The 22,812-nt window shown below is 38.7% G+C and overlaps 1 protein-coding gene across 5 annotated transcripts in view; it reads left to right on the top strand.

The window, feature by feature from the left end:
- ADRA1A (adrenoceptor alpha 1A) overlaps positions 1–22,812 on the top strand; it is a 109,526-nt gene that overhangs the window by 43,547 nt on the left and 43,167 nt on the right. Inside the window, exon 3 of one of the 5 annotated variants that reach the window (XM_049631628.1) lies at positions 17,159–18,145. The exons of the other annotated variants lie outside the window; for them this stretch is intronic. Coding sequence (XP_049487585.1) covers positions 17,159–17,175 — 17 coding nt within the window. The 3' untranslated portion in view covers positions 17,176–18,145. Of the gene's footprint in view, positions 1–17,158; positions 18,146–22,812 lie in introns of those variants that run through there. 5 annotated transcript variants of the gene reach the window in all.

Genomic DNA, 22,812 nt, shown 5'->3' with positions numbered 1-22,812 from the left:
CCCCATGGGTTTCTGTTAAGTTTCTCAGGATCCACATAAGAGTGAAAACATATGGTATCTGTCTTTCTCTGTATGGCTTATTTCACTTAGCATCACACTCTCCAGTTGCATCCACGTTGCTACAAAGGGCCATATTTCATTCTTTCTCATTGCCACGTAGTACTCCATTGTGTATATAAACCACAATTTCTTCATCCAGTCATCAGTTGATGGACATTTAGGCTCCTTCCATAATTTGGCTATTGTTGAGAGTGCTGCTATAAACATTGGGGTACAAGTGCCCCTATGCATCAGGACTCCTGTAACCCTTGGGTAAATTCCTAGCAGTGCTATTGCTGGGTCATAGGGTAGGTCTATTTTTAATTTTCTGAGGAACCTCCACACTGCTTTCCAGAGCGGCTGCACCAGTTTGCATTCCCACCAACAGTGCAAGAGGGTTCCCGTTTCTCCACATCCTCTCCAGCATCTATAGTCTCCTGATTTGCTCATTTTGGCCACTCTGACTGGCGCCCCCTCACTATTCTTATTCAGCACATTGCTGGAGATACTAGCCCATGCATTAAGGCAAGAAAAGACATACAGATTAGACAGGAAGAAATAAAATTGTCATTATTTACAGATGATACAATATCATATTTGTAGATATATGTATTTATTTGTAGATATGGTATCTCTGTTGAGAATTCCAAGGAATCTTAAAAAAAAAAAAACAACCCAAATTCTAGAACTAAAAAGTGAGTTCAGCAAAGTCTCAAGACACAAGATAAGCAAACAAACAAAAAAACGGGGTGCCTGGGTGGCTCAGTCAGTTAAGCATCCGACTTCGGCTCCGATCATGATCTCACAGTTCGTGGATTCCAGTCCTGCATCAGGTTCTGCACTGACATCTCAGAGCCTGGAGCCTGGTTCGGACTCTGTGTCTCCCTCTGTCTCTCTGCCCCTCCCCCACTGGTGCTCTGTCTCTGTCTCTCAAAGATAAATGTTAAAAAAACTTTTTTAAACAAGATAAACAAAAAATAATTCTTTATATGCTAGTAATGAGCACATGGACACCAAAATTAAAAATATAATACCATTTATATTGCTCATAAAAATGAAATATTTACACTTAAATCTAACAATGTACAGTATTCATATGCTAAGAACATCAAAATGCTGATGAATGAAATCAAAGATCTGAAAAAAATGGAAAGAAATATTGTGTCCATGGACTCACTTAGTAAAATGATCAATTCTCCCCAGATTCATACCCACTTACTACACAATTGCTCCCCAAACCCTGGTAAGATATTTTTGTAGTTATATACAACACAAGACTCTTCTGAAATTTATATGGAAGGTCAAAGAACTAGAATAGCCAAAACCATTTGAAAGAAGTATACTCTCAAAACTTACTATATAGCAAGACTAATCAAGACTGCGTAGATTGGCAGAGGAGCGGACATACAAAGTGGAGACCCCAAAAATAGACCCACACAAATCCATCCAGCTGATTTTTGACCAAGATGAAAAAGCAGTACAGCAGAGGAAAGACAACCTGCCTCACACATGATGCAAGAGAGGTTAGATATCCAGGGGTAAAAATTAAACCTTGACCTAAATCTGACACCTTATAGAAAAATTAACTCAGAATGGATCATGGACCTAAACATAAAACATAAAACTATAAAAGTTTTAGAAAAAAAAAAACAAAGGAAAAAAATCTAGCATCTAGGTCTAGACAAGACATGATACCAAAAGCACTATTCGCCAAAGGAAAAATGAACAGATTGGATTTTATAAAAATTAAAAAAAAACAACCTTTCACTCTACAAACAACCTCGTTCAGAGAAGGAAAAGCTAACTTACAGACTGACAGAAATTATTTGCAACCCATATACTCAATAAAAGGCTGGTGTCTAGAATATATAAGGAGTTCATTAAAAAATACCCAAGCAATCCAGGTAGAACGTGGGCAAAAGACATGCACAGATATTTCTGTAGCAAATGGCAAATAAATACGTGAAAGGATGTTCGGCATCACTATCCCTTAGGGAATGCAAATTAAAATCACCATTAGGTATTATTACACAACCATCAGGATGGCTAAAATACAAAATAGTGACAATAACAGATGCTGGCCATGATGCAGAGAAACCAGATCACTCATAAATTTTTGGTGGCAATTATAAAATGATACACTTTGAGAAAGTTTGACAATTTCTTAAGAATCTAAACATGCAACTACCATACAACCCAGTAATTGCATTCCTGGGCATTTATCCCAGAGGAGTGATATTTATGCTCACACAAAAAGCTGACAGGAATATTTATAGCAGCTTTATTTGTAATAGCCCCAAATCAGAAACAGCCCAGATGTTCTTCAGCAAGGGAATGGTTAAACAGATTGATAACATTCCTATTCGGTAATAAAAGGAAGGAGCTGGGGACACCTGGGTGGCTCAGTCGGTTGAGGGTCCGACTCTTGATTTCAGCTCAGGTCATGTTCCCAGAGTCATGGGATCAAGCCGTGTGTCGGGCTTTGCACTGGGCATAGAGCCTGCTTGGGATTCTCTCTTCTCTCTCTCTCTCTCTCTCTCTTTCTCCTTCTGACCCTTTCCCCAACTTGTGCTCTCTCTCTCGAAAACAAACAGATAAGCAAGGAACTATTGATACATGTGAATGAATTTCCAGAGATTTATGCTGAGTGGAAAATAAAACAAAACAAAATCCCCAAACAATTACACACTGTATCACTTCATTTATATAATATCCTTATACAAAGTTATAGAAATGACAAAATTATAGAAATGGAGAGCAGAGCAGATTAGTGGTAGCCAGAGATTAAGGAGGGGTTGCAGTTGGGAGCAAGGTAGGGGTGCTACCTCTGCCAGTGATGGAGAAGTGCTGTAATCTTGACTGTATCAACGTCAATATCCTGGTTGTAATATTGTTACTGTGTTTGCAAGATGACACCATTGGAGGAAACCAAGTAATAAGAGATCTCTCTATATTATTTCTTACAACCGTATGTGAATCTGCAATGATCTCCAAGTAAATTATAAGTTTTAAAGAATGTGACTATTTTTATACACCCATTATGTACAGAAGCTGCATCCTTTTAGAATCTCAGTGTCACGAAACACATTCTCTTTTGTGACAGGCTTGTGTACAGGGGTGTGCATATTCCCACAAAGGCATGGCTTGTAGCAGAGATGGATAGAATGCTTGATATATGCCTTAGGAAAGATAGTAAAAAGTCTAACAGCAAAATGAATGTTTACACTGTCCAACTGAGTGGCAATGAAGTTATAGGTCAAAGGCGATCAAGGATGTTTAATTAAGAAATTACTCCTAGAGAGGAGATTTAAAGAATTTTTTTAAAAGAACTTAAACAAGGGCGCCTGGGAGGCTCAGTCGGTTAAGCGTCCGACTTCGGCTCAGGTCCTGATCCTGCGGTTCATGAGTTCGAGCCCCGTGTCGGGCTCCATGCACACAGCTCAGAGCCTGGAGCCTGCTTCAGATTCTGCGTCTCCCTCTCTCTCTCTCTGCCTCTCCCCTGCTCATGCTCTGTCTCTCAAAAATAAATGAAAACATTTTTAAAAGTTTAAAAAAATAAGAAAAGAATTTCAGCAAGGCGCCTGGGTGGCTCAGTCAGTTAAGCATCTGACTCTGGATTTTGGCTCAGGTAATGATCCCATGGTGTAAGGTGGAGCCCCCTCCTGGGCTCAGCCCTGGGTGCAGAGCCTGCTGAAGACTCTCCCTCTCCCTCTGCCCCTCCCCTGCTCTAGCATGCACGCGTGCATGCTCTCTCTCTCTCTCTCTCTCTAAATAAATAAATAAATAAACATGAAAATAAAGTAAAATAAAAAAGAATGTAAGCAACTTTACAGAATAAAAGAAACTGAAGAATGATTCTGTCACTTTAAATTTTTTCACTTAAATAATTACATTATCTATTTCATAAGGTGATTGTGAAAAATTAAAGGAAAGGATGCATGTAGAAACACTAACCACAGTGCCTGGCAGGTACTAAGAGATTCATAATGGCTAGTTATTTTGTTCTTAATGGAATTTTTCCTACGAGGTGTAATTTATATGCAGTAAAATGCATTCTTTTTTGCTGCATAGTTATGTGAATTTTTTTAAGTTTATTTGTGTATTTTGAGAGAGAGAGAGAGAGCACAAGTAGGGGAGAGGCAGAGAGCGGCAGAGAGAGAGAATCCCAAACAGGGTCGGCACTGGGAGCCTGGTGCAGGGCTCAAATTCATGAACCATGAGTTCGTGACCTGAGCTGAAATCGGGAGTCATCGCTTAGCCCACGGAGCCACCCAGGCACCCCATTGTTATGTGAATTTTAACAAACACATACGAGTGGGTCACCACCAGCACAATCAAGGTATTAAAAAGTCCCATCATCACAAAAACTTTCTTCTTGCTGTTTGTAGTTAACCTCTCTCCCCGCCCTCAGCCTCCAGCAACCACTGATCTACTTTCTGTCTCTATAGTTTTGCTGCTTAAAGAATGCCATATAAATGGAATTATGCAGCATGTAGCCTTTTGAATCTGGCTTCTTTCACTTAGCATAGTACATTTGGGAGGCACTCATTTTATTGCGTAAAGTGCTAGTGGATGAATATAAAATCAGACCTTTGATCGACCTGGAATTGATTTTTATGTATGAGATTGGAATTCACTTTGACTTTTGTTCCCTATTTGGGTAACCAGGTTTACCAGGGCTGTTTATTGAACCATCTGTCTTTTCCTCACTGATCTGCAATATAACCTTTGTCGTATATTAAGATTCCATTCATATACATACATACATATATATATATATATATATACATACATATATATATATACACATACATACATACATATATGTGTGTGTGTGTGTGTGTGTGTGTGTGCGCATATATATATATATGATCACTGGGCTCTCCATTCTTTTCCTTGGTCTCTTCAGACCTAAACAGATTCTTAAACCGATGTAACTTATTTTACTAAAGCTTTCAAATATCTTGATATTTAGGAACCGGAGTTCTTCCACGTTCTTCTGTTGATTTTCCTTCTAAGTTAATTTGGAGAAATTTGGTATCTTTACAATAATGAGTCTTTCCATGTAAAAACACGAGATCTCAGTGATGGTAAATTGTACGTAACAACTGGACTGAGCTAAGGGATGCCTGGATAGCTGAGAAAATAGTATTTCTGGCTGTGTCTATGTGTCTCTGGAAGAGATTAGCATTTGAATCCAGAAACTGAGTGCAGAATACTGATCTCACCACTGAAGATGGGCATTATTCAAGCCACCGATAGCCCAAATAGGACAGAATGGCAGAGGAATGGTGAATTCACTCCCTCCTTGTGAGCTGCTTGTATCATCTGCTTTTGAACCTCCGTGCCTCCTGGTTCTCAAGCCTTAGGACTCAGACTGGGGTTTACACCATTGGCTCCCTGGTCCTAAGGTTTGAACTGGAACTATACCACCTGCTTTCCTGGGCCTCCAGCTTACAGATGGCAGGTCAAGGAACTTCCCAGCTTCCATAATCATGTGATCCAGTCCCTTATAATAAACCTTCTCCTATATCTCTCTATGCATCCTGTTGCTTCTGTTTCTCTGGCAAGCCCTACCTCTCAATTTATTTAGGTTTATCAGTGTCTTTCAAAGTGGTATCCTTTTCTCCATAAAGATTTAGTTAATCTTTCATTGGTTGTCTTGTCTTAGATACCTTGCACCTGTGTTGCTATTGTGACACGTATTTATTTAAATACATGCTTTAACAGTGCCTTGCTGAGTACGGGAATACAATTTCTTTTTGGGTACTGACCTGCCATCCAGAAAAATTGTTGAGTTTTTATTAATTCTGACGCGTTCTCTAGTGGGTTCTCTAGGAGTTTCTGCATAGCATTCATACATCTGTGCATTTGAGTGACTCGTTTCTTCCTACCCAGTCGTTACTTTCTCTTCTCCTCCCGCATTGGCCAGGACCGCCTGTACAATGCTGAAAAACAGTGTTGCAGCAGCCATTATTTTTGCACCTGTGACTTTACTTGTTTCTTTTAAGTTTATTTATTTTGAGGCAGGGAGAGAGAGCGAGAGAGAACGTGAGCGGGGGAGGGGCAGAGATACAAGGAGAGAAAGAATCCCAAGCTGGCGCCATGCTGCCAGTGCAGAGCCTGATGTGGGGCTTGAACTCTCGAAGTGTGAGATCATGACCTGAGCCCAAATCAAGAATCAGATGCTTAACAAACTGTTAAGCCCCATTACTTGTGACTTTAAAGAGGATGCTTCTGATATTTCACCACTGAGTCTAGTGTGGCTGTTAAGTTTTTGGTGGATAGTCTACCCAAAAAGTAAGAATGTATCTTTCCTCGTTTGCTAAAAGGTTTTGTTCTTTATGGATGTTGAATTTCATTAGTGCTTTTCCTGAATCTTTGGAGAGAGGCATGTGTTGTTTTTTCCTTTAATATGCTAATATGGTAAATCACATTAATAGATTGTTCTAATATTTCCTAATAGACAAAACAATTCTCTAATATTAAACCACCTTGGCTATGGATTTTTCTTTGTTGTAAGGTTTTCAGCCACAAATTAAATTTCTTTCTCAGATATAAGAGTAATTAGGCTATTTGCTTCTTCTTGAATAAGTTTAGCAGTTGTGCCTTTCAAGGAATTTGTCAATGTCATCTCAGTTGTAGAATTTATGATCATAGAATTATTTGTACAAATGTTTCACTATTAATTTAATGCCTGTAGGGTCTGTAGTTCTTTCTGAGTACTGCGTTAGCTTCAAACCACATTTTTTGATGTTATGTTTCCATTTTCATTCAGGTAAGAGCTTCTGTATTCTCTACAATTTCCTCTTTGATTCATGAGGCGCTTTTTCTATAAGTGAGTTGTTTACTTCCTAGTATTTGTAGATTTTTAAGTTATTTTTTCCGTAATTGATGTTTATTTTAATTCTATTATTGTCTGAAAATATATGTGGAAGAATTTCAATTCTTCCAAAATTGTTAAGGTTTATTTAATGGCCAGAAAATAGTCTATCTTTGGGAATATTTCGTGTTCGCTTTGAAGAGTGTGTATTTTGCTCCTGTTGAGTGGAAAGTTCTGTAAATTAGGTCAAGTTGTTTGAAGTATTGTCCAGACCTTTTGTATCCCACCTTTTTCTCTTTACTTAAGAGTAAGTGTTTAGGTCTCCAACTGTAATTATGGATTTGTTTAATTCTCAGTTTTTTCTTACATATTTTGAAGCTCTATGATGAAGTACATACACCTTAGGATTGTTACAGCTTCCTCAGAAAGTGACTATGTAGTATCCCATTTTATCCCTGGTTGAAAGCTACTTTTTCTGACATAGGTATAACTCCTCTAGCATTGTTTTGATTAGTATTTTCCTAGTATATCTTTTTACAACCTTTTTCTTTTAACATATCTATGTCTTTATACTTAAAACCGGTTTCTTATAAACATATGGCATATGCATGCGTGTGTGTGTGTGTGTGTGTATGCATATAGCTAGGTCTTGCTTTTTAACCAATTTGATAATCTATGTCTTTTAATTGGTTTGTTTAGTCTTTATATTTTATGTACTAATTTCAGTTAAAATCTACTACTTTGCTAGTTGTTTTCTATTTGTTCCATCTTTGGGCTTTTTTTTTCCTTCTAGTTTTGTGCCTTCTTTTAGATTATTTCACTTTATCTCTACTATTGACTTATTGTTGGTGCTTTTTTTATAACTTTAGTGAATACTCTAGTATTTACAGTATAATCTTTAACTAATTGTATTCTGCCCTCAAATAGTATCATATCGGTTACCTATAATGTTAAGGACCTTCCAATAGTGTACTCCCAATTCCTTCCTCCCAGTCTTTATGCTAATGTTGTCGTATATTTTACTTTTGCAAACGTTATAAACACACAATACGTTGCTACTATATTTGCTTTAGTCAGTTAACTTTAGAACAATTAAAATAAGGAGAAATGATTTTATATTTACTTTCAGCTATTCTGTTTGCAATGTTCTTCATTCGTGTGCGTGTGTGTGTGTGTGTGTGTGTGTGTAGATTCAGATTTCTACCAGAATAATTTCCTTTCACGTGTCTTACAGTACAAGACTGTTGGCAGTAAAGTCTTTTCATTTTCATTCGTCTGAGAAAGTCTTCATTTCTCCTTCATTTTTGAAAGATATTTTCTTGGGGTGCCTGGGTGGCTCAGTCGGTTAAGCGTCCGACTTCAGCTCAGGTCACGATCTCGCAGTCCGTGAGTTCGAGCCCCGCGTCGGGCTCTGGGCTGATGGCTCAGAGGCTGGAGCCTGCTTCCGATTCTGTGTCTCCCTCTCTCTCTGCCCCTGCCCCGTTCATGCTCTGTCTCTCTCTGTCTCAAAAATAAATAAAACGTTAAAAAAAAAAATCAAAAAAAAAAAAAAAAGAAAGATATTTTCTGTGGGTATCAAATTCGGAGTGATGTTTTTATTGTCAACACTTTAGAAATGGCACATCATTGTTCTTTGGTTTGCACTGTTTCTCATAAGAACCCTGCCATAATTTTTATTTTTGTTCCTGTGTCGGTAATGTGTAATTTTTCCCCCTCTGGCTGTGTTCAAAATTTTCTGTCCTTGGTTCTGAGCAGTTTTTGTTGTGTTTTATTGTGTTTATCTTGCTTGGTTTTCTCCAGTGCTTTAAAGTAAACAGTTTGTTGCCCTTCCCGTATCAGCTAAGGTTTTTGATCCACTGGGGATATACAGGAAAAAGATCCAGCTAGGATTTTATGCCTTTCTTGCAAGGGCTGTTATTAGCCTACCCTAGGCCCACACAAAAAGGAATACTTTCTTAAGACTCTGTTTTGAGGCTCTCTTTTGTTGAATAGCCTGTCTGGAGATTTTTAAAAGGTGGCAAATTGATACACCTGTCAAGCAATCAGTTCAGTCTTATCATAGCTTGTAATAAATCAATGACCGGTGTTCATCATCTTTCATTTTGTTTCTACCTTTCCTTCCTCACTTCCCTTTTTCTCATTCTTTCTGCCCTGGGAGTAGATCTTCCAAATAAAGCATTATTATTTAATCCTTACATCAATCACTATTTTATAGGTAACCGATATAGATACCTTACTGATTAGTTTTCAGATTTCTTCTTTTCCAATAGAAGTATTTATGGTTGTAAATTTCCCTCTAAGTACTGCTTTGGCTGCATCCTACAAGTTTGGATATATTTAATTTTTTATATGTTTCAGTTCTCAGAAGAAACTTTTCTCTTCCACAATCAGGATCCAGGCTGAGACTGATAAGGTTCCTACTCATCTACCTTTTCACTGGAGGCCTAGCCCTTGGAAGGTTCCATGTTTCATGCAAGGATCTCAGTGTATATTGCACCCAATCTTATACAGGCCCAAGACCACATCTTCTGCCCCTGTGTGGTTCATAAAAGTCATATCTCTTGATCATCAATAACAATAAATGTCCATAAGGCAGCCTTAGATCAGTGTTATGTCAATACCATGTTTTCAAGTACTCTTTGTTGTTGGACCCTGGAGACTCTTTTTTTTTTTTTTTTTTTTTGCCATCTTGCCACTTAGCTATGTACTTAAATGGGGGCTTATTAAAATTACCTATTATGTCTACGTATTCTGGCTATAGGAGGTTTTCCAATATATTTTGCTTCTCCTATTTCCAGAAATAGAAGTCTACATGTGATCTTTAAGTCATTTTAAAAGTATTATTTTACTATTTGGTACTACAGAATTCAATCTGATATGTCTCGATGAGATAGATATTGGTAGTGAAAATTTTGGACATTTCGGCCCATACGTCTAGATGTTCTTGACCAACAAAAAGAATAAAACATATGTTTTTCTAAATTATTAAATGAGTTAAATAGTTAGATTGGTATTAGAGGAGGAAGTGATCTAATAAAGAAACTTTGGCTTTAAATATTTTTTTATAATCTGAAAAAAAATGACATTCTTTACTAATTTAGATTTTCTGAATCACATTAATTAAAAGTTCAGTTCAAGAGATAAAAGAAAAAATATATTTGAATTTTAAGGGAGTCTTTTAAGTGACAAGGATTATTGTTATATAAAACTGGTATGTGTTGAATACTGAAAATGAGCGCAATTCAGAAAAATATACTTTAAAAAAGAAAGTTAAAATTCCATTATCTATAAATAACCATCATTATCATTTGGACATAACAGTCTAGATATCCCTCCAGATGGGAAAATGGATGGATGAGTGGATTGATAGGTGGGTACTTAGAAAGAAAATTATAAAACAGTGTCGTATTTTTTTTATTTTAAAATATTAAACTTAAGGTATTTAGCAGAAATAAAAAATATACCAAAGCTAAGTTGAAGGAATCATTTAATTTCAGAAAGTGTTTCTTCACCACATCAGATAGTAATTACTAAACATATTTTTTTAATAAGAAAAAAATCATGAAAATCATTAAGCACACTCTTTTTGTCAGGATAAGCCAGACTCAGGGTTTATGTGAAATAGTCTAATGTTAAAACTTAGCAACTGATTCATTATTTTGGAAATATGGTGCTGGTCAAATAAAACACATCTGGGGTCCCCAAGCTGCAAAATTTCACCAAATAGGAATCAGGACTTTATTACTTGTAGAGAAATTATTCTCCTGCTTCAAATCTTACAGAAAACTTTCAGCTTTCAGAATTGCCCTTCTGTCTAGATTTTAGAGTCCAGTCTTAAAAGACTTTTTTGTGTGAACTTGTTTTTTTTTTTTGTTTCATTTTGTTTTCTATGTTTTTTAAATTTTTTTTTAAATGTTTATGTTTTTGAGAGAGAGAGAGAGAGCATGAGCAGGAGAGGGGCAGAGAGAGAGCGAGACAGAATCTGAAGCAGGCTCCAGGCTCTGAGCTGTTAGCACAGAGCCCAACACGGGGCTCGAACTCACAAACCGTGAGATCATGACCTGAGCCAAAGTCAGACACTTAACCGACTGAGCCACCCAGGCTCCCCTGGGTTTTGTTTTTATGCCCTATTGTCCAGTGGTTGAAACAACTGTTACAGCAGTGGAGAATAAAATAATGAGAAGAATAAAATAATGCTAACTCGTGAAAGCTATTTGTTGACCGTGTTTCTTTGTCAGAATGAGGTGGCTGCTTGGCTTATGTGAGTCTCATATCACTGGAAAGAGTTAAGCATAGCCTGAATGTCCACAGTGTGGAATACCAGTCTGAGATCTAGGCGTTGGATGGATGGATGATGGATGGATGGATGGATGGATGGATTGGATGGGTGGGTGGGTGGATGGATGGATGGATGGATTGGATGGGTGGATGGGTGGATGGATGAGTGGGGTGAGTGCGCGGATGGGTGGATGCATGGACAAGTGGATACATGGGTGGGTAGCTGAATGGATGGATTTATGAATGGCGGATGAGGGTGAATGAATGTGTGGATGGACGGTTGGGTGAGGGTGAGTGGATGGATAGACGGATGGATAGACAAATGGATGGGCGAATGAATAGATAGATGCAAGGGTAGTTAAGATTTCTTTTAGCCATAGGTTCCCTTCTAGGAAGAGTCTTTATTAATTCACTTTCTTTGTAAGGAATGGGATCAGTGAGGCAGAAAGTTTGTGGGGGTATGGTTGAAAAAGGAAAGACAAAATGATGCCAAATATTTGTTTTGCCTTCTTTCTAATCTTTCCTTAAAAGCCTCATCCTAGTCTTGTCACTGAGAATCATTTTGCCTGTTCCTTTGGTGGCTTAGAATAGGTCTCCTCCCCTCAATATAATGAGAAGAAACAAATATTTACCAGCTTTTGTTCTTTCAGAGCAACTAGACAGCTTTCACTACTCTGAAACTCTAACTGAAAAACTTTTCCTCTAGCATGTTTTACTATTTAAGAAGTATCATCTTTCATAACCTATTCCTTGGCTGGCAGCTTATAAGAATATGGTTGTACTTAATGCTTAGAAATTGTGATTAGACTATGTTTCCTATTACTATGCATATATCATCAGAAAAAGTGATGTCATTATTATTTAAATCTAAGTATTAGTTCATTGATTATGTATTTTTTTCTGAGTAGATATAAGTTGAAGGAATATGGAGAAAGCCCCAGAACAAAAATGGGTGAGTAAGAGTTGCCATTGCTAGGAGCAGAGGCAGAAGGGGAGGAAAAGTCAGGAGTTGGGAGCATCAGAGACAAAAAATACACAATTTTGCAGAGGATTCATCTCTGGATTTATCTGGTCGGAGTCCAGTTTTCTTAGCTTCCCATTTGAATAGACCACCTTGTCTTCTTCCAAAAAGAAAATTATAAAATAATTCTAATTTATCAAATCAGACTCTTTTTTAAAAGGCTCATGTCTGCCAAAATATATTTATAAGAGCGTTCATTAAAAAAAATTTACAGGGGCGCCTGGGTGGCTCAGTCTGTTAAGCCTCTGACTTCAGCTCAGGTCATGATCTCACGGTTTGTGAGTTTGAGCCCCGCATCAGGCTCTGTGTTGATAGCTCAGAGCCTGGAGCCTGCTTCGGATTCTGTGTCTCCTCTCTGCCCCTCCCCAATTTGTGCTCGCTCTCTGTCTCTCTCTATGTCTCTCAAAAAATAAATAAATGTAAAAAAAAATTAAAAAAAAAAACATTTACAAAGGAGCGCCTGGGTGGCTCAGTTGGTTAAGCAGCCTACTTTGGCTCAGGTCATGATCTCACGGTTTGTGAGTTCGAGCCCCACGTCGGGCTCTGGGCTGACAGCAGTCAGGAGACTGCTTCAAATTCTGTGTCTCCCTCTCTCTGTCCTTCCCCCACTCGCGTTTTCTCTCTCTCTCTCTCTCTCTCTCTCTCTCAAAAAATGAGTAAATGTTAAAAAAAAAAAAGAATGTCATTTGTATAGCCCAGCAAGAAACAACCCACATGCCCATCATTTGTTAAATAGGGTAATACATTGGTGTTATATCTCTACTGTGGGATTCTATATAGGAATAAAAAAAATGAACTACTGATACCTATGACAATATGAATGAATGATGTTGAATGAACAAAGTCAGACACAAAATCGTACATACTGCATGACGCCATTTATATGAAGTTCAAAAGCAGGTGAAACTAAGCTATAGTGTTAGAGGTTAATATAGTCATTACCTTTGTGAGGAGCGTTGACTGGAAGCGGGCATGAGGAAGCCTTATGAGGTGTTGGAAATGTTCTGGGTCTGGATCTGGGAAACAGTTTCCTGCATGGGAACATCCGTGTAAAACCATTGAGCTGGACACTGAAGATTTGGAAACTTTACAGATCTTAAGTTATACCTCATTGTTTTTAAATGCAAGGAATTTGAGAGTTGGTCCCCACTTATGTGCTGCCATGGGTTGATGAAGAGTTTCTTGAGTGGCCTCTGAGTGAACTGGAGTTTAGCAGCAACGTGTGAAGAGAGGTTGGGGTAAGGGTGAACTTGTTTTTGGACAGCTCAATGGGGAGCCTTCTACCTTCGTTTCTCCCTCAAGGACCTCACACAAAATAATGATGAACAAGTGAATGCACCCAGAGTGAGCCCATGTTTGTTAGTGGACTTAGTGTGTGATATCAAATGTCCTGCATGGATTCCAATCATTTCCTTTAAATCCATGATTTTGTATTAGTTAACTCCAAAAAGTGGTTGAGTATACAAGCACATTTGGAAGAAATGATGAAAGAATAAAATTTCACGCCAGGTGACTCTTGATTTTTTTTCAGACACTTTTCCAAATAACTTACTAATCGTATTTTTAATTAAAGCAACTTTATTTTTTATTTCGCTTTCACATTGTCTGAGGATAAGTCAAGTAGGAAGCATACTAATTAAACATGATTGCAAGGGGCGCCTGGGTGGCTTGGTTGGTTAAGCGTCCGACTTCGGCTCGGGTCATGATCTCACGGTCCGTGGGTTCGAGCCCCGTGTCAGGCTCTGTGCTGACAGCTCAGAGCCTGGAGCCTGTTTCAGATTCTGTGTCTCCCTCTCACTGTGACCCTCCCCCGTTCATGCTCTATCTCTCTCTGTCTCAAAAATAAATAAACGTTAAAAAAAAAATTAAAAAAAAAAAATGATTGCAAAATCTGCTGTCCAAGGAAGAAAGATGTGTTAGCCATACGTGATTCTATGGAAGTGGGTGTGTGGGGTTTGGGGCATGGACCTAAAATATTGGTTCTGGTTTCCACCAAAGACTGTGCCAACTCTCTAATAAACTAGTTTATTTTCTGCAAAAAACATCACTGGACATATTTTAGGCTGGAACATTCCAGGGCTACATTGCCAGTGTGACATAGGAGGAGGATGCTTATAAGGGCTTGTCTTCTTATTTGAGATGTTTTATATCATTCCATAAATATCAGTTGCCTTTAACTGAGTTTTTTGAAAGATTCCCCACCATTTCCTTCCTGAGCTGGAAGATTCTAACAGATGGCTTCATTTAGAGTACACATGTAGCTTGTCTCCCTAGTGAAAGAGTGGCTGTTTTAAGCTTGCTGCCTGTCACCAACCCTTACGATGAGGAGAGGAAAAAATTCACAATTATGACTACATTTGTTAGGAATTGCAGTGGGAATTCAGAAATGCATCGTGAAATTAACCCAAAGTGGAATTTGCCTGAACTACTAGAACTTGGATGAGTACTCTTTGGTAAAAATGGCTTTGGTACTTGAGATGACCACAAGTTGGTCGAGATCTTGGCTTTATTGATTTGACCTCTGAGTTGAAAGCATTAATGGTTAACAAAAAAGATGTGTGGAAGCCACTGGGGTTTAGTTAAGGGGAGGGCAGCCAGTTTTCAAAATAGGAACTCTTAGAACCAGAGTCCCACTGCTGTCATGAAAGTTGCCAGCAGAGACACAGGATAGAGTGTAACCATCTAAGAAAGAAGTTCCGTTAACTGTGTAGGAAATCTGAGAATCAAATTGCTCGAGAGACTTTGCCAAAATTATATGACAAGCCATGGCCTTTACAGAGGTAACCCGTGTCCAGGATTATCACGCTTTTGTCTTTGTTTGGGTAGGTGATATCATTTTGCGTTTTATGAGGCTAATTCAGTGGCCATGACTGTCTCTCAGCCCCTTGAGGGAAAAGATCATCCCTGCATTCCATGTCTAGTACACTGCCTAGTGTACAATAGAGGTACAAGCTTAATGCTTGTTTGAGTTTAAGTGTGTCATATATATCACTGAGGCAGAGAAGATTTTGTGTTTACAAATGGTTACTATCTATTATTCCATGGGATCATCCCCATTCCTTAATAAAAGTTGCAAGGCAAGGGTCAGTTTGGCCTTCTAGCACAGGTTGACATCGTTTCCTAGGACATAGAAATGAGTGGTTCCTGATCTTAAGAGTTTCTAGTGTTTCTTGGCTCATGGAAAGTGAGACACCAGGATTCTGGTTCAATTTCCTCTACTGAATAATGCGATTCCTTTGGGGACTCCATATAACACTTGTCAGAGATGCTGGGTTTTGGAGACTAATGGGTTTTCAGTATGTGGCCAGAGTGGCAGGCACATAAAGGGAGAAGAATATTCCAGGCAGAGAGAATGGCATAATCCAAGTCATGAAAGCCAAAAAGGCAGATATCAATGGGAGTTCAAATGGCTTTGGTATAAAGTTCATTCGAGGGATTAGTGGGAGATAAGATTGGAACTGCCCATTGAAATTATATTGTAGAAACAGAACCAACAGTTATTTGCTTAGCACGTGGCATATGCCTGCCCTCAATAGAGATGCTAGGGATAAGATGTATACAGGCAGGCAGGTCCCTACTCTTAAGAGAGCTCACTAATAAATAGACATCTAGGTCTCCGATTATAAGCAGTGATGTAAACTTTCTTCACTAAGCAATGAGACAGCCTGATGGCAGGAAATCGTCCCATCCAAATTGTGGGGATTTCCCTCCCAAAGCTTTCCAGATGGTTATAGTGGAAAAATAATTCTATATTATTGTTTTAAATGTCCCAGGATGAGTTAACTTTCTAACGGACTAGAAAGTAACAGTCAGAACAAAAAGGAAGGATGTATGCCCCAAATGTTGTACAAGAAAAAAAATTGAGGTTGTTGCTCCACTGGATGTCAAGGTCAAGGAAGGGAAGTCACTACAGGCAGTGAGTAAGAGAGTGAGCGTGACATCTTGGTGTATACATTTTTGTTAGGAAAACCTAGAAGCAGAGGAGGTTCAGAAGAAGAAAATGAGGTCAGTTTTAAAGTTGCAGTTGAGTTGTTTCTGAGATGGCATTTAGTACGACACAGACAGCTGGACAGGGAGATGATATGCGCTGGCAGGAAGCCTTTGTTATCAGTGTGGAAGTCATCTCTGGAGTCCTAAGGATGGCTGAGATCACCAAGGGACAAAAGGCAACAGCAAGTAAAAAAACAAACTGAAAAACTCTTCAAAATTACTAGGCTATCCATTTCCACCATGTATATAGTAGGAAAAATAAGGACCAAGCCAAGTGTCAGCAATAGGGGACTCGTTTCCTAAACTGCTAACCACACACAGGGGAATATAACCCAGCTATTGAAAGGAGTGCAACGTGTTCCCTGTACACGTTGACAGGGAGCTGAATACCAAGGTGTATTAAGTGGAAAAAAGCCAAGTGTAGAAGTATATAATAGTATGCTACCTTTTGTGTATGAAATACAAGAAAATAGGACTGTATTGGGGCGCCTGGGTGGCTCAGTCGGTTGAGCAACCGACTTCGGCTCAGGTCATGATCTCACGGTTTGTGAGTTCGAGCCCTGCGTCGAGCTCTGTGCTGACAGCTCAGAGCCTGGAGCCTGCTTTGGAATCTGTGTCTCCCTCTCTCTCTCTCTTCCCCTCCCCCACTCATGCTCTGTCTCTCTCTGTCTCAGAAATAAACATTTAAAAAAAAAGAAAATTAAAAAAAAAGAAAATAGGACTGTATAGAAAAACTTCCTTATATTTGTATAAAATAAAACATTAGAAGAATAAATAAGAGGCTAATAAAAATGGTTACCTAATAAAAATGGTAAGGATTGAGGGGAAATAGTATAGTTAGAGTCTAAGGCTATGATATCTCAGTGCATACCTTGTTATATTGTTCTAATGTTTCAACCAAGTAAATGTATTAGTTATCCAAAGTATGAACTTAAAAAAGTAAGAAAGTGTAGAGTGCATGGCCGTATGTCTAGCATAAAAGACTCAGGAACTGGTTCTGTTTCCAGACAGGAGCAAGAAGTGATAATGGAGAGAATTAGCCACTACGTGAGTCCTTGAAAAGGAAGGAGGAAACAGAATTTACAGGTCAGGAGCTAAAGTACGTGGTCCTGGCCCCTCTGGTGGATTTCTTTCTCAGTATCGCCCCCAACCCTTGTTCTCTAGCCAAGCCACCCCTCCCTGTCTTCTCTTGACTATTCTAAGTGTGTCCTCACTTTTGTTCATGCCACATTCCCACCAATGAGAATACTCGTCCCAGTGTTTCTCACCAACAAAAATCTTCATTCCTTTATCTAATAAATGTCCTGGCATCTCCATTCCCTACATACAGTGGCAGACCCCAGACCCAAATGAAGGACGGCTGTTCTCTCAAAGGTGTTCACTGTTAAGAGGGCCAGACATTGAGATGAACAAAGCAGCGTGGCATCCAGGAACAGCTCTTCACAGAGGGTGGTGCTGGTGCTGACTCTAAATTGGAAAAACCAGTAAGAACCGACCAGGGGAGAGATTTTCTGAGGGCAAATCAGAGGGAATCAGAGTAACACCGCTCTTCTTTCTAACTTAACTGGGCCAATTGTTTGTATTACTTTCATTTCTTGCATTCATATGTTAGCTCCCTATGCGGTTAGTCATCCTCCTTGACTCATGCACATAGACTTGTTATTTAGTTGCTAGAAGAAGCCCCAGGAGAATAGCTGTGATCACCCCATTGTATCGATAAAGAAGGGAGACCTGGAGAGGTAAGTGGCTTCCCCCAAGGCCAAAAGCAAATTCCTCTTAGAAGGTGATGCTTAATGGGAAGGGGTTAAGTTGTGATCTTTATGAAGGAAAATAATTATTACTGTGAAAACTGTTATAAGGCTCTCTCGTCTTATATTTATTCCACCTTCATGAGCCAAGGGTGTCTGGAATTTTTCACTCATTCATTGAACACATTTGTTTTTGTAGCATTCTTGCCTCTGAAAGTTTTATACTATGAGCAAAGCCAAAGTCAAGCTCTGTGGGCCCTCAGTAAAGAAGCAGATAATCCAATAGCAAGTAGCCAGACATGTGAGCCTGGCCTTCCTCCTGCCCCTCATTTGTCTTCTGTTGGTGGCCACAGATGTCACCTTTTCTCTGGTGACTTGAGGTGACGGGCTGCCCTGTTTCTCCATTTACTTCTTAAATGGAGTCTAGAACGTCATTTATCCTTTATGTGAATACATGATCAGTTCTTTCTTCTTTTCCAGAACTTCCCTGGGGCCATTTCTAACCAGGGCCAACTGTACTTGCTCTATTTCATCCTGTTATTTGAAATGTTATTTGTTATTTGTAATGACCGAACATGTTATCTGTAATGACTGAACTCTCAATTAATCCAGAACAGGGACTTAAGGAGCAGCCCAGATTCTCTGGCAATATCAACCTTTCCACTCTAAACCCTGAGCCATTTTCATTTACTGCCCCATGTGAGGCATGACATCTTCCCACTAATTAATAGCGACCCTTCTCAGTGATGAGTTACTATCTGGATTCCCATGCGCCATCTGGAGAAGAGCCTGGACACCGGAGAGTTTCTATTTTTATCAGGCTCTGGCATTGTACTTACATTCCATTAAAACTGAGCCAGAAGTCACAGAAAACTTAAATTGTGCTCTTTTTCCACCTAGGGCCACTATATCAACTTGATAAAGAGCTTTTTGCACCCTCTTATCTATTGTACTACAAGGGAAGAGCAAAAAAGCAGTCTATTTTCAAAGTCAACTTTTTGGCGTAAACATTCGGCTTCTGAGACCAGTTTCACTGCATCATGAAGGAAGACTGTGGGGACATTATTTTGATACAAACACGGGAGGCTGAATGAACTACAACCCAGTTAAAAATAGGACAGCCATAATTCCCCACAGTGGGTCATGCTTGGGGTAGGGGAGAGAGCAGAGGTGGAGCGGAAGTGGGGGCATGATCTGCATTTTCTTTCTTCCTTCAGAGGAAGAATGCAGCTCATTCTTCAAACAAAAAGGATGTGGCCACCTGTTGTAAGGCCAAGGGTGTAGGGACTAAAAGCATGGGCTCCAGAGCTGGGTTGCAGCTTCTTCCATTCTTCTTCCATTTCCTTCTTCCATGGTATCAGGCAAGTTATTTAGCCTCTCATGCCTACTTTCTCATCTGTATGAGTACCTTACCTCATAAGATTTCTGGAAAATTAAATAACACATGGAAATCATTTAGAAAGTTCCAGGCACCTGGTGAACCAGCAACAGGTATAGGTCTTGGTTGTTCTTCATTTTAGCAAGCACTTTGCCTCGTTTTTAGAATGGAAATGATGCCTGCCTTGGAGATCCTAATCAGTAAATATGAACTCAGTGTTAATTTGGTGTCAAGCCTTGACACTTGAAAGAACAAAAGAAAATACTATGAATAATTATGCTAAGACAACAGGCAGGAACTGAGACTGCCCTGGGCAGACTAGGAAGGTAACATAAAGTAAGGAGGTAGGTAGGCATATGTAACCCCATTTTCAGTGGTCACAAGGAGGTGCTATCTAACTGATCATATAGCATTTAATTTTTGGCCAATAATGAACCTCTGAATCACCAGTGGCATTAGAAAAGAATTTTAAGTTATGCCCCGGATATCTGTGGAACCCATGTGTGTGTGTGCACGTATGTGTGCACGTGTGTGTGTGTGTGTGTGTGTGTGTAATCCAGAACTGATTCCAAATGTGCGCCATTGATGCTCACTGATGATGAGCTGTGAAATCCTAATTTCATGCTTCTCCTTAGCTGCTAATAATAAACAATAAGAATAAATTAAATTTCCATCAGACTTTACAATTGCTATTGTTTTTCATACATGTTGTCTCGTTTGATCTCCTATACAACCAACCACCAAGACATCAGCTGTTTTTCTGAGGGGACAGCTTTTTCCAGAGGTTACCTGACTTCTGGAATTAGCCATTCTGGAATTAGACCCCAAACTTTTAGTTTAGAGACTTTTCAGTCTGTATCATCATTTGTTTGTTAAACAAACAGTGATAAATGTTAGAGTAATTCAGAGCACAACTCTGGCCCTTATGAAGTCGTGGATGTCTGCCCCCAGGCAAACACTAACCTGTTTTCTGTCACTATATATTAGCTTGGAACTTCTAGAATCTTGCATGAATGGGATCACAGTATGTACACTTTTCCCTCTTTCCTTTCATTCACCATGATTTAGTAGTGTGTTTTGTGTATCAATAGTTCCTTTTTATTGCTGAGTAATATATATATTATTTTTCGGCTATGTTTAGGCTATAAACATTTTTTTAAATGTTTAAATTTTATTATTTATTTTTGAGCGAAAGACCACATAGGAACAGGGTAGGGGCAGAGAGAGAGGGAGAGAGAGAATCCCAAGCAGGCTCTGCCTTGTCAGTGCAGAGCTCGAGGTAGGGCTGGATCTCACAAACCGTGAGATCATGACCCAAGGCGAAATCAAGAGTCAGATGCTTAACCGACTAAGCCATACAGGCGCCCCTGTTGATGAACATTTGGACTATCCAGTTTTGAGCTATTATAAATAAACTTGTATGTAAGCCTTTGTGTAGACATATGTTTTTATTTCACCCAGGACATATCTGTGAGAGAAATGACTGAGACATAGCATAGATGTGTGTTTTAACTTTTTAACTCCCCAGATGTTATTTTGCAAAGTGATTGGATCATTTTACATTCCCACCAACAGCGTATGAGATTTCCAGTTTCCTTTGCCAACCCATGCTATTTTCAGTTGTTTTTTTTGTTTTTTGTTTTTAGGTCTATCCATTGTAATGGATATGCAATGGTATCTCGTGATGATTTTACTTTGCATTTTCTTAATGCAAACCATGTGTATTATGCTTTCAGGTACTTATTGGCCGTTTGCTCCTATTTTAGTAAATTGTGTCTTCAGATCATTTGCATATTTTTTTGTTTTGAATATATTGTCTTATTATTGAGTTGTAGGAGTTCTTATATATTCTGGGCACATATATTCAGAATATATTCAGACACATATCCTTTGACATATATGTTCCAAATATTTTCAGTCTGTGCTCTGACTGAAGACTGAAGACTTTAAGAAAGTTTGATATTAATGCTTCTTTAAATGCTTAGTAGAATTCACCAGTGAAGCCATCAGGTCAAAAGGTTTTATACTGGGCAGGAGTTTTGATTATTGATGAAATCTCCTTCCTCATTTCTGGTTTGTTTAGATGACCTATTATTTCATGATTTGGTCTGTGTAGGCTGTATATTTCTAGGAACTTACCAGTTTCTTTTTTTAAAATTTTTCTCATGTGTATTTGTGTTTAAGAGCAAGAGAGGCAGAGCATGAGCAGGGGTGGGGCAGAGAGAGAGGGAGACACAGAATCCAAAGCAGACTCCAGGCTCTGAGCCATCAGCACTGAGCCTGATGTGGGGCTTGAACTCATGAACTATGAGATCATGGCCTGAGCTGAAGTTGGACGCTTAACTGACTGAGCCACCCAGGCACCCCGGAATTTACCAGTTTCTTCTCAAGGCCAGCAAGATCCTCAGACCAAAACCAGACAAGGGTACTACAAGAAAAGAAACTTAGAGGTCAATATCCCTGGTAACATAGATGCAGACATCCTCATCAAAAGACTAAAAATCTGAATTCGACAGCAAATTAAATGCATCATACACCATCACTGAGTGCGATTTATCTCTGGGATAGTAAGATATTTCAGCCTATACAAATCAATAAATGTGACGCACCACATTAACAGAATAAAGGACAAAAATCGTATGATCCTCTCAAGAGATGTAGAAAAGCATTTGACAAAATTCGGCACTCTTTCATGATAAAACCACTCACCAAATTAGTTGCAGAAAGAATGTACTTTAACCTGATAAAGTTATATATGACAAGCTCAGAGCTAATATCATACTCAACAATGGAAAACTGAAAGCTTCCCCTCTAAAATCAGGATCAAGACAAGGATGCCCACTCTTATCATTTCTATTCTTTATAGTAATGGAAGGTCTAATCAGAACAATTAGGCAAGAAAAATAAATAAAGGGTATCTAAATCAGAAAGGAAAAAGCAAAATTTTCTGTTTGCAGATGACATGATCTTATATAGAGAAAACCCTAAAGACTGCACCAAAAAGCTGTTAGAACTAATAAATGAACTCACTAGAGTTGCAGGATACAAAATGAACATACAAAAATCAATTGCATTCTTATGCACTAACAGTGAATTAGACAAAAAAGAAATTAAGAAAATAATCCCATCTACAATGGCATCAAGGCCAATAAAATACTGAGGAATAAAATTTAACCAAGAAGATGAAAAATCTGTACACTGAGAACCATAAAACATTGATGAAAAAATTACAATGTCATTTTTCACAGAAATAGAAAAAAACTCTAAAATTTGTATAGAACCACAAAAGACTGTGATAAGCCAAAGCAGTCTTAAGCAAAAAGAACAAAGTTAGAGGCATCACACTACATGATTTCAAAATATACTACAAAACTATAGTAATCAAAACGGCTTGATATTGCATAAAAACATACATATAGACCAATAGAATAGAGAGCCCAGACTTAAATCCATGTATTTATGGTCAGTTGGTCTTTTATGTATTTGTGGTCAATTATGGTCTTTCAGACCATATCATTTTTATGTATTTATGGTC

This window comes from Panthera uncia, chromosome B1 (genome assembly GCF_023721935.1).
Source record: "Panthera uncia isolate 11264 chromosome B1, Puncia_PCG_1.0, whole genome shotgun sequence".
Classification (NCBI taxonomy): Eukaryota; Metazoa; Chordata; class Mammalia; order Carnivora; family Felidae; genus Panthera; species Panthera uncia.
The sequence above is the reverse complement of the archived record's forward strand: the minus strand, read 5'-3'. Positions and strand labels throughout refer to the sequence as shown.